The sequence below is a fragment of the Dasypus novemcinctus genome, chromosome 25 (genome assembly GCF_030445035.2).
Source record: "Dasypus novemcinctus isolate mDasNov1 chromosome 25, mDasNov1.1.hap2, whole genome shotgun sequence".
Classification (NCBI taxonomy): Eukaryota; Metazoa; Chordata; class Mammalia; order Cingulata; family Dasypodidae; genus Dasypus; species Dasypus novemcinctus.
The window spans coordinates 13,891,131-13,903,591 of NC_080697.1; the positions used below are offsets into that span (position 1 = coordinate 13,891,131).

Here is a 12,461-nt window from a genome sequence, read left to right on the forward strand (position 1 = left end):
GAGGGCACGAGGGGCTGCGGAGCCCCCTGCCCCAGTCCTGGTGGGGATTTAACTGCAATTATTTTCCTGTTGGGAGTTCAGTGGCAATCACGAAATGAGAAGCGAGAGCTCTGTAAATGCGTGTGCCCTTCCCAGAGGCCCCAGGTTTCCAGCTGTGTCTGAGTCCCCGAAACAGGCTCATAGCAGGAACCCAAGGAGCTCCCATGGGCCACACTAGCCATTCCCAGAAACCTGGCCCTGGGACAAGCTGCCCCCAGCCTCACGTAGACCCACACTCCAGGCCCAGGCGCCTGCGAGCCAAGCACGCGCATACCACCGAGGGGTCCCCGACCCACCTGCACCCGCATCCCCTGGCTGGCCTGCTGAGGAGGGACATTTGGGGCTCTTCTGAGGGTGGGGCCCAGGAACCTGCATTCCTCAACTCCCAGATGCTTCTCATGTGCACGGAAGTTGGAGAAGCCCCCTCCCGGGAGTGGCCGGCCGCTGCCCCAGACGTTCTGTGTAGAAATCCAGGCACCAGAAGCTAGAAAAGAAGCCGGACCCCAAAAACCCACTCCCAGAGCCTGAATTCACATGCCATTCCTTTCAAGTACCAGTGATGGCCTCAGCTTCCCCTTGGTCACGCAGGGGGGCCCCCGGGAGGGATCCTGCATTTGCCCCCCGACACCCCAATCTGAATCCATGGACCAAAATCCAGCCTCCGTCCTCCCCGATAGGGGACCCAGGATGGCACCAGGCCCCCGTGTGTGCCCTGCAGGGGAGGGTCACTGCAGAGGAAGCCGAGTCCGCTCTTGGCAGGGAGAGGCCTCCCCGGTGACGCTCAGCCCTGGAGCTGGCGGCTCCCAGGGTGGAAGTCCCAGCAAGCTGGGGCCTGGTGGTGAGAGGTGCCCGAGCCATCTTCCCTTCTGCCGGCAGCCGTGTGAGAACCTGCTCTTGCCGGGGGAATGATAAGCCCCCCGAGTAAGGAGGAAAGAAATGACAGCACCCACCCCTGAGCCTCCACCCTCTACAGCCTGCCGCCTCGGCGTGCCTCCGTTGCCAGCCTCTCCAGCACCCGGGCTCGGCGCAGTGCTGCCCCCTCCCATTCCTCCACCCCCACGCGGAACTCCCTCCCCATGGGTTCGACCAGCCTGGGCTCTAGCTGCAAGGGAGGCTGGCAGGGCAGGTAGCTGCAAGGGAGGCTGGCAGGGCAGGTAGCTACAAGGGAGGCTGGCAGGGCAGGTAGCTGCAAGGGAGGCTGGCAGGGCAGGTAGCTGCAAGGGAGGCTGGCAGGGCAGGTAGCTGCAAGGGAGGCTGGCAGGGCAGGTAGCTGCAAGGGAGGCTGGCAGAGCAGATTTTCTGGCTTGAACCTCAAGATGTGGATGCCAGGTGGGCATGGAAACGCAGAGGTCCAGGTCGCAGAGGCGGACCCTCACGAGGGGCCTTCGGAATCCAGAGCCAGGGGCCGTGGGGGCGGGCACGCTGAGGCTTGCCTTTCCCAAATTAGGTGGGCAGCATGGGGAGTCGTGAGGCAAAAATGAGGCTACGGCACTGGTGTGGAGTGTGGTCAGCCCCACCTGTGGCTTCAGAGCTTTCTATCCAAGGTCACTTCACCCCATCCACCCTGGGGGAGAGGCTGCACTGAGAACATGTAGGCAACTACTGACCCTCCTAGATTTATGCTGCCCCCATAATGCATCTTGTAAGTGGGAACACAGAGGGATGTATATGAAACTGTCAGATTTATGTGTCGAGCAACACACAGGTGACCTTCTGGTCATTTGAACTGAGCAGTAGGTACAGTGCACTGTGTGCCCCTTTTGACGTGGCTGCCTGGAAGCTCAGCACTAAGGCAAAGGCTCAGCCACTGCGGTTCCAGGAGCCCTCGTGCCCGGCATGCCTGTGCTTTTCTTTTCTAGAGCTTCGAGTCTCCGTGCACATTTTCCTTGGCCCGGAGGCCCCTTTTGGCTTCATCGTGGTTCTGTTGTACCTCTTGCGGGTGCCCCGGGCGTGGTGTGCAAGCCGGTGTCACCCTCGGGCCCGTGGGTGCAGGCGTCCCGCTGGTCGTGAGTTCGCCAAGGGCAGCAGCTGTGCCCTGACCGTCCCTGGGCCCTCGGCACCTGGCAGTGCCCCAGGGTCAGCGCAGGAGCATCATCCGGCAGCAGGAGCCGAGGTGGGGGGTGGGCACCCGGTAGGAAGGACACTCAGGAGGGGCAGTCCCAGCCAGCCCAGTCCACCACACGGGCACCGAGCACATCAGGCCTGCAGGGCTCAGGCCGCGGACACAGGCTCATCGGCCCCTGGCACTGCCGTCCCAAAAGGAGGCCCAGGTCACCGTGGAAGGGGCCCCTGGCGCCCAGCTTTGCCCAGCACCCGTGTACCTGGGCTGCAGCTACACTAGGTGCTGCCGGTCCTTTGGTGACGTCGCCCGGCTCTGACTGCCCTTGAATCCCGTCGAGGATTCGGGGATGCCCAGGCCCGTCTCCCCAGAAGCTCTCCCCGCCCTCCATGCCCCGCGGAGTCCACCTTGCCCTTGGGCAGACCGTGGAAGAGGCTGGATCCTGCCCCTCCGATAGCCCGCGGCCTCTCAGCCCCTCCCGCTACTGCCACAGCCCCCGGGCACGCAGCCAGCGCGTGATGGGCCCTTGGGATCAGTCCGGCCTCAGCAGCCCCAGGCAGACCCCCGGGGAGCAACGACAGGGTCCCAGCCCCCGAGGCCCCTGGGGTCCACCCGCCCCACGGAAAGGCGCGGAGTTTCCTGAGTGCGCCACGCGGTTTCCTGTCTGTTCCCTTGCTCTGTCCCCGAGGTGCCCTCCCAGCCTCTGTCCACCAAACCGACAGCCGCGAATCGGGCCTGCCCTGGGCCGATGCCGGGGCTCGACACCCTGTCCTCGGACATTCGTCCCCCACCCCATGCACCCCCGCCAAGCCCCCTGCCGGGCCAGGCCTCTCTCTGTCCTCACTGGGTCACAGGCCAGGATGGGGACCGGCGCCCGCCGCACTCAGGGAGGAGCAAGGAGCCCCCCGGGAGGCCACCGCCGTGTCACCATCGACCGTCCCCGACCCCCAGGGGTACGGGCAGCCTTCGTGGCCCCCCCGCAAATGAGCCGAACATGTTTCCTTGGGGGGGACAGACGAGCACAGAGCAGGCCTTGGGGCTGCCTCAGCCCCCACTTGCCCCCTGAGACGGGCGTCTTTACCCAGTGCACCCCCCACGGCCCTTCCCCGAAAAAGAACAGCTCTGGGGGGGTAGGGTTGGGGGGCAACTGGTTTCCCCCAAACTGTAGCTCTCTACCAGGTGCCCGCCGAGGCCCGTTTCGGAGTGGAGGGTCCCCAGCTCTGACCGCAGACGCCTTCTTCGGTCCAGGCTGCTGCCGCCCCGGCAGCTGCACCCGTAAAGGATCTGGGGCATTCCTGGTCTCCGGTCGCTGAAGGAAGCGGGGTGCTGTCAGCCACGGGGAAGATGTGACCTTCGAAAATCTACAAGCGCCCGGGGGTTTAAAGAGCGGCTGCGTTAATGATGCATCCCATTAGCATCTCATTAAAGGAACGCCCAGAGAGGCCGGCTCAGGCCTGCCGGGGGCACACGGCCCCTCCTCGGGTGCCGGGCAGGGAGGGCTCTCCATGCCCACCTGGTCTGCGGGTGCAGAAGCCGTGGGCAGGGCCACAGTGAGAGGAGCAGTGCCCGGAGGCGCCAGGGGCATCTCAGGGAGATGGGGGGGCGGTCCCCGGGTCTGCTGCGTCCTCGGCCCGCAGGCAGCGTGCTCCCGGTCGGGGTGCGCGGGCCTCGGCCGGGAGAGGCGTGGAACGCGCTCGGTGGCGTCGCAGACCTTTGGGGATTCCAGGCTAGAGCCGGTGCCGCGCGATCCTGGGGCCCACACGCCTTCCTGTCGGGCCTGGAGCCCTCTCGGGGAGGAGGGGGCTCTGACCCTGCCGGGCTGGCACACGTCACCGGGGGACCCCCGCACTCAGGAGCCCGGGCTCCTCTGCAGTACTTTTTCTGGAGGGAGCCGGGGAAGGAGAGTTCATTTCATCATTTTAATGAAATTCCTGGGTCGCAAGTGGCTCACGGATTCCGAAGTTGCCAGCGACAAGTGGAATGTGAGTGGCCTTATTTTTTCTTTCCTAGAGGAAAAGAAAAAAGTCTGTTTCCCTTGTCGCAGCAGCACGGCTTCCTTGCGCATGGGAGAGCGCTTATCAAATTCATGACAGCGCAGCCGCGCAGCAGGGCTGCTCTAACCTCCCGCACCCACCCGGGGCGCCCCCCCCGGGGTTCAAGGTGTCCACCCCCTGCGAATGCCCGCCTTTGGCTGTGGCGGGACCTGCCTGGGGGCAGGGCTGAGTCTTGGGGCCCCCGGGGCCCCCGGTGCCTCGGGGAGCCCGGCACTTGTTTGCTGAATGAACAGGCCAACCGAGGAGCAGAGGAACAACGAGCAGGCTGGCGCGGGCGTTCGGCACCTGGCGCCTGGGCACCCGTGCTGGCAAAGTGTGCCGCTTCTCAAGGTCAGAAGCTCCCCTATTGCAAGGGCAAAAGTTGGGGTTCCTGAACTGGTACCAGAGACGTCTGGAGGAGACCCCACCGCCCCCACTGGAGGCGGCAGAGTCTGGGGCCCCCCCCATCCTGTGGCGTTACTGGTGGGTGGGCACGGGTGCTGGTTAAGAGAAAGGACAGCCAGAGAGGACCCCAAAACCAAATCAGCCCCTTGCTGGGGAGGCCCCAGGCCTCCTGGACAGGAGAGAGGGGTCTGCAGCACCCCTCCTGGCAGGAGGGGAGTCTGTTGAGGGGGACCCCCAAACAAAGCCCTGAGTGGGACATCTCGTAGTCTGCTCCCCCCCCAGAGGCCTTTCACTCCAGGGGGGACGCAACCTATATCTGATCCCACCAGCACCCCAAAAACCAGCCATCTGTCTCCATCCTGCAGACAGGGCGTGGCTCAGAGGCTGTCTTAAATTTAGAGAACACTGTTTGCAAGTGGATGTGGCTCAACTGATAGAGCGCCTGCCTACCACCTGGAAGGTCCAGGGTTCAAACCCAGGGCCTCCTTGACCCGTGTGGAGCTGGCCCAGGCACAGTGCTGATGTGCACAAGGAGTGCTGTGCCACGCAGGGGTGTCCCCGCATAGGGGACCCCCACGCGCAAGGAGTGCACCCTGTAAGGAGAGCTGCCCCAGTCCCCCGTGCCAACATCCAGGCCCCCTCACCTTGGAGGGTCCCACAGGCTCCCCTCAGGACTCGCATGGCCGTCCCTGGTGGGCCCCCACCTCTGCACCCCGCCTCACCCTTCCCTCCGGACACTGGGGCCCCTCTTTCCAGAAGCCCCTCTCTGCCGAGACGCTCTCCCCTCACCTCCCTGTCATACCCATCCCCGTCACCCCAACATATTTTTTGTTTTTGTGTTTTGTATTTTTTTGCGAAATAGCAGGCACAGATGAAACTCTGGCAACTACAGAAACGAGTGGACAACAGAATAAAAGCCGCCCTAAACCCCTCACCCGGGCTAAGTCCCTGCCGTGGGAGGCACACCAGAGTCGAGTCTACAGACTACCGTGTTTTTCGGGACCCCAAAATTCAGAGGCAACAAAGGGAAGCCAGGGCGGAAGGAGCTTCGGGGCTGGCAGAGGACTTTTACAAACACACAGAGGAAATGAGTTTGGCTCCTACTGATTGGGGCGGGTTTAGGGCAGGTCAAAGGTAACTGCCAAGGGCCTTGGCCGGCTTCCTGGGTCAGCTGCCTCGGTAGGGACTTCAACTTGCAAGAGATAAAGAGGACGTGATGTTTTTGTTTTCTTTTTTTTGCTAATTTTTTGTTTTGTTCTGTTTTGGTTTTTGCTCTGAGGGGCCCCCAGGGCTTTCTCTCTGCAATTTTATGCCTGCTCATTTTCCTCCTGCACACGTTGTCTACCTGGAGAGGTGACGCGGTGGGTCATCTGTCGTCCTGCTTTCCTCCGCTGGCATTATGGGTAAACATCCTGCCATCTCGTTAGGGTTCTTGGTAAACGTGATTTTACTGCTCCCTCTTACAGCTCTCCGGGAGTCCATCCTGGCCTGGGCATGTCCCTCTAAGATTTATCCCCTCGCTTGTCTAAAGGTCCTGTTAGACTTACTGATATTCTATTCATGAACTATTGTGATTAGTAATCAAGAAAATGTGGCTTTGGTGTGGAGAAAGTGGCCATGGTGGCTGCTGGGGGTAGGGAGTGGGAGGAAGAGATGAGACGTGGGGGCATTTTCAGGACTTGGAGTTGTCCTAGGTGGTGCTGCAGGGACAGTTACTGGACATTGTGTGTCCTCCCATGGCCCACTGGGTGGACTGTGGGAGAATGTGGGCTATGGTGTGGACCATTGACCATGAGGTGCAGCGGTGCTCAGAGATGTATTCACCAAATGCAATGAACGTCTCATGATGATGGAGGAGGTGGTTGCTATGGGGGGAGGAGTGGGGTGAGGGGGGTGGGGGGGTACATGGTGACCTCATATTTTTTTAACGTAACATTAAAAAAATAAAAATAAAAATAAAGGTCTCATTAGAGAGTGGTCTTGGGGGACAGAGAAGCAGCCACAGGCGAGGATCCGGGGGTCCCGGAAGGCGCGCCCTGCCCTCCTTGGGCCCCGCTGCCGGGGTCCGAGGCCGAGCAGGCTGGTGCGGGGGCAGGATGAGGCGCCTTAAGGAGCTCCCCCCGTGACCGGGGGCGCCCGGGCTCCCCGTGGCATCAGTGCTCACCCAGGCCTGGGAGGAGTTGGCAGCAGAGGGGTCATTGTGGCTTATTAATGCCCTGAGGGCCGGGCCTGGTCACATCTCACAGCACAGGGGTCACTGGGGAGCGAGGGCCCTGGGGTGGCCGCGGAGGTCCTGGGCCGGCCGCCCCCGGAGGCAGGTGCCTCGCACAGGCCGCGGCCGCCGCTGTGGCTCCACAGAACTGCGGTTCCTGAGACCGGACGCAACTCGGGCAGCACAACGATGGACGTGGGGGACGGGGGGCCCTGCCGGGCCGTGCTCACCCTCCCCACTCTGCTTCCCCGCAGGCCTCCGGCATCTCCAAAGCGGACGGTCAGGCCCAGGGCCTGGCGACCAGCATCCGGTGGGGGCAGACGCCTGTCAACCAGTCCACGCCCTGGGACACCGACGAGCCGCCCTCCAAACAGATGAGGGAGAGCGACAACCCAGGTGCGTGCCCGTCGGGGGACAGAGACGCCTCACCCCCGGGGCTGGGGGCGTGGGGCGGCCCCCCCGACTCCTCCACGGCCGCCCAGGCCCCGGGCGGAGCGGGCCATCGTGGCCTTCCTTTCCCTCCTCAGGAAAACCCTGGGGACGGGGACGGAGGGAGAGAGGCCCAGTGGAGGTGACTTTGAAGCTCCAGCCGGTCATTTCCTGTCATTAGTCACTCCTGGGACTCTACTTTACCTCAGATTTCTCACGTCGCACCTTCCAGTCAGGTTTAGCCAGGGGTCCTGTGAGAACCCCTGGGGCTCCCCACCCCTGACAGGAGTCTAGTCCCTCTCCGACAACCGTGCCCCAAGTAAATGCCCTCCCTCTTATCTGCCGTTGGTCCCAGGCCTTCCTCTTGGGGGGACACAACACTCCTGCCCGGCCTTCGGCTCTCTGGAGACCCCTCAGCACCCCCAGGTCTTCTGCCAGATGAACACCCCAAACCCTGCGGCCCTGCCCGGAGCCCGCGGTTTCCAGCCCCGTGGTGTCCCGGGGAACTGCTGCGCTCTGCGCTTGCCTCGGGGAGTCCCATGCCCGCATTCCCAGCCAGGGCTCCCTGGTTCAGGCCACCGCGGCCACACATGGCGCCTGCCACTGCCTGCGGCTCAGGCCGTCCCCACAGCCGATGCCCCCTTCCCGCCATGGTGCCTCCGTGACCTTGGAGACCCCAGGACAAGACTGCGTGACTCCGGGGGTCTCGGGTGCCAGCTTGCGTTGCTGGCCTGGTCTTCACCCTCCCAGCGTCATGGCGCCTGCAGACTTGGTCTTGGGGTCTTCTGTACCGTCATCCAAGTCATCGCTAGCGAAGGGGGACAGGCCTCGTGGCGCCTTCCTGGAGACCTCCCTTTGGGTCATTTCCCCAGCCATAAATAAGTCCCTCCATGGTACTGCATGTCCCTGTCTCGACCGGAAAGGCCCAGCGGAGCTCTGAAATCCTCATGCTTTAGCTCCCCGGCCAATCACGGAAGGTGCCGGGCTTGGGACGACACGCCTTGGCCTTGAGATACCTGGTTGACCTGGTCCAGAGCGGCCACCGCCTCCCCTCTCCAGGCTCGGTCCGCTTGCCCCCTAGAATCCCCCGGAGGCTTGCCGACTTCTCGTTCTCTGCGCCCCTGTCGTGATCTAAAGCGTACACACTCGTCGCGCACTCGCTGCGTGCCTGTCCCGCGTGGCTCTCAGTCCTCTCAGCCAGCCCAGGAGGCTGGTGTTTCCTCGTCCCCGTTGCAGGTGACGACGCTGAGTCCAGGGCCCTGGACTCACGCCACGGGCAGTCTGACCCCAAAACTTGCCCTTCGCCTCCATGCCAGCTGCTCCAAGACGCCCCACCAGGGGCTCGACGGCCCCCCGCCCTCTTGGCGCCTGCCCTGCCTCACCGTCCATCCCCCGGGCCCAGGGGTCCCAAGGGGACCCCTGAGCACCAGTCTCCTTCCCCAGCCGCTCCTGGAGGCGCAGCCACTATCAAGGTGGGGTTTGGACGGCGGCGCTCAGGAGCCTGCCACCCCCAGGTCAGCTCGGGCCCCTCCGCCTGCCCAGCACCCAGCTGGCCCGTCTTGGATCAGGTCTCGAGGAGTTCATCCAGGCCCCCTTGTTCAGCCCGAATCGCCTTGAGGGCGCAGGTGGGGTGGTGAGCAGGTGGCCTCGGCCCGTGCCCGACCTCCCCGGCAAGGTCCGTGGCCTCACCCCCTCCGGCCCCACACTGCCCCCTCCTCCCCGCCTCCCCGGCCACCGGGCTCTCATGCGGCTCCCTGCTCTGGTGCTCACGCCTTCCCAGCACATGCCTCCCTGTCCACCACCCAATGCTCCCCACTCTCAGGCAGAAGGAGAAACCCCACACGGAGAAGGGCCCCCCAGGCTGGGCTCTCTACCGTTTTAGTTCTTTTACAGTTTCCTCATTTAACCCTTCTAGTCGGTCGCTAGTTCCGTCTGACAGTGAAGAAAGATCTCGGGGCGCTTCCGTGGGGTCCCAGGAAGTGGCAGCGGCAAGATCCGAACCCAGGGCTCTTGGAAAGCCTGTCCTTTGTGGTCTCTCCCACTGTCCCAGGCAGATCCCACTTCCTCCTCTGAGCCCCCACGGCCGCTTGCGCATGTACCCTGGAGTGCGTATCCCGCGCTTCCGGAACCGCAGCTGTTGATCTGCGCGCTCCTGGAAGCAGGCGCTTCTGCACCCCAGGGACCCGGCGCCCAGCCCAGGGCCCCGGCGCCTGCCGAGCGGACCCGCGTGACCGGCCGTGACGTCTCTTCCGTCTCCCTTGCAGGCACAGGGCCGTGGGTGACCGCGGTGGCCGCCGGGAGCCAGCCCGCCCTGATCGCACACTCCTACGGGGTGGCCCAGCCTCCCACCTTCAGCCCGGCGGTGAATGTCCAGGCCCCGGTCATCGGGGTGACCCCCTCGCTGCCCCCCCATGTGGGGCCGCAGCTCCCGCTGATGCCAGGCCACTACTCGCTCCCCCAGCCGCCCTCGCAGCCGCTGAGTGGCGTGGTGGTCAGCATGCCCGCCCAGGCCCTCTATGCCAGCCCTCAGCCCCTGGCCGTGGCCACGCTGCCCGGCGTGGGGCCGGTGGCCCGTCCGGGACCCGCCGCGGTGGGCAACGGCCACATGGCGGGGCCCCTGCTGCCCGCGCCGCCGCCAGCCCAGCCGGCTGCCACGCTCCCCAGCGGCGCACCTGCCACCAACGGGCCGCCGGCCACCGACCCGGCCCACGGGCTGCAGATGCTGCGCACGATCGGCGTGGGGAAATACGAGTTCACCGACCCCGAGCACCCCAAGGGTAAGTCCCGCCGCCTCCCGCCCCGTGTGCCTGCGCCCGGGGCCCCCATCGCAGCCACCGCGACAGCAGCGGGGAGCCGGACGGGCCCGTGCTCTCCAGCGGCTCCTTCGCCGGCCTCGCCCGCCCCCGAGCTGCTGCGGGGGGCCTCCTCCCCTCAGGGAGGCCGAGGGGACATGGGGAGGGCGGGCCGCGGAAGGAGGGGTGCGCCAGGGGCAGGGAGGGGGAAAGGAAGAAGCTGGGAGAGCCTGCAGCACCCACTGCCCTTCCCCAGCCCAAGCCCTGAGCCAGCCTCGCCTCTGACCCCCAAAGCCATGCCGCGACCCCAGGGGGCCGTCTCTTTGGGCCCCCTCTCCGTTTTCCAGGCAGGACGGGCTTTGGCTGTGTCCATCCCAGACATGCCCTGGGAGGAGTGGCCCGGGGGACTTTCCCGGCCACACCGAGCCCATGGACTCTTCTGTTTAAAGCACCCAAATGCAGGTCTGTGAGTCTCTAGAAAGAGCACCTCTGGTCTCCTCGGCCTTCTGCTAACCCACTTCCCCCCGGTAATCATTCCAGGGAGCTCCAAGGCAGGTCCCCAAGAACAGAGCTGGGGGGAGGGCAGCACGCCAGGAAGAAGGTTCTAGAGCCAAGCCCCAGCCCAGGTCAGTTAGGCCTCCCTCCAGGTGTCTGCGGGAAGGGCTAGCGCGGGCTAGCCGGCGGGGTCCGCCGAGAGCTGGAGGCGGGGTGGGCTTGCCTTCCTGCCGGGGCTCGGGTCAGGAGGAGAGGAGGGGCAGCGGGCGCGTGGCGGGCCGTCTGCCCTCGGCGGGGGGGCCAGGCGGCCTCTGAGAGTGGCCCCTAGGTGGTCCCGGGCCCCAGGCGGCGTGACCCTCTGGGCACGCGTCGTCTACGCAAAAGGTCCTGGAACCCACGTCCCGGCGGGCCCTGCGTCTCAGTCGCTCTCCGGCCACCCTCGCTTGTAAATCTGTCTTTATCCTTTTGAGCAATTTCCAGGCCTTGTCAAACGTTCCAGCGACAAAGCCAGTGTCTCGCTCTCCGCTGGGTCTCATTCCCAAGCTGATTGAGCCCAGCGGCCTTTGTTTGGGAAATCAGCACTTGTTTTAAATGACAAAATTATAGAAAATTACCTCTAAATTCTGGTAAACTCTTGCTTTGTTTAAGATCTTTTTTTAAAAAAATTGACTCAATTGATCTTTTGTTGGAATTGTTTTGGTTAAGTTCCTTTCCCTTTAGTTGAAAAAGAAAAACAGCTTCCAGTGTATGCATTGCTGACGGGGACACCCTGGGCAGTGGGAGTCCCTGGGTGGGCCACCCTCCCCCCGCCATGGCCGAACCAGTCCCCTCGAGACCCCCTGGACCCATGAAACGTCTGCCTGGCTCGCCGACTTTCAGACAGGAATCTGGGGGGGCTTTCTGTGCATAAAGGTGGCTGGAGTCCCCGGTCGTGGCCTCGGGTCCACCGCGCGGGCCGTCTGGAGAGCCACAGCTGCTGACCCGCGACGTCAGGGGCGTGCAGGCTGTGGGAGAGGCCGGAGGGGTGAACCGGCCCCCATGGTGGGCCCCGGCCAGTGGGTAGGAGGAGAGAAGGGAGACGGGCGCCCTCTTCCAGCCCCCGGGGTAGACTGGGTGCCAGGCGAGGGCCGAGCAGGGCGGACGCGGCCTGGCCCCGCGCTCTGCTGAGCCCACCACATGAGCCTGGAGAGCCTCTGGCTCCGGCCAGGGGCCGCACCCACCGCCCGTCGTCCCGGCTCCCTTAGCTCCCCAGCTAGCCAGCCGGCGCCCCAGAGAGGGCACCCAACTCTCTTCTCCACTTCCGGCCTTCGTGCACCCCCCAGAGCTGAGGTAAAGACAATGAAGCCCACACAGATGCCTCAGAAGGGAGCCCAGGGCGCTGCGGCCGCGCGCGTGTGTGTTTTAAGTCCTTTCTCCCTTCATGTCTCATCTTAAAAGCCTTTTTTGCCAAAGCTGTAATTTTGTCTGTCAGATCTCATGTCAAACAACTACCTTTTTTTTTTTTTTAATAAGAAACCTGAATTTTGAAACCACGTCTTTCAAACTTGCTGAGTTAGGGTACTATTCCTGACAGAACCACGTGGTTTGGATTTGGGTCACTTTTTAATTTTGCCCCTAGGGATTTTCCATCTCCAAAGCCCGATGAATTTCATACCCGTAAATGACGGGCAGCTGGCACGGGTGGAAACCTGGCGGCACAGCGTGAAGGCATCATAACACGCGCACACACACGACGTCCCTTTCCTTCTAGGCTCCATTTAAAACCTTACCTAGCGTTATAATAAAACTCACCGCGGAAAGCCTGGAGATCTATCTCATTAAAGCCCCAAGATTCTTGCCTACTGTGATTTGACGTGACAGCCGGCCTCTCGCGGGGCTTGAGTAATTACAGAGAGACCCCTCGGTGAAGAGCAGGTCTTGTCTACCGGAGGGAGGGGCCACTGGTATTTTTACACTTCATTAGTGCCCTGATTTTCAAATTTCCCATTTTGTTTCTC

At 63.5% G+C, this 12,461-nt stretch overlaps 1 protein-coding gene across 2 annotated transcripts in view; it reads left to right on the top strand.

Annotated features, from left to right (window-relative positions):
- Positions 1–12,461, top strand: part of KLHL29 (kelch like family member 29) — a 297,777-nt gene that overhangs the window by 231,896 nt on the left and 53,420 nt on the right. For both annotated transcript variants that reach the window (XM_058287678.2, XM_058287679.2), the window contains exons 3-4: positions 7,003–7,144; positions 9,442–9,954. In XM_058287678.2, the coding sequence (XP_058143661.1) occupies positions 7,003–7,144; positions 9,442–9,954 (655 nt within the window). The remainder of the gene's footprint in view (positions 1–7,002; positions 7,145–9,441; positions 9,955–12,461) is intronic.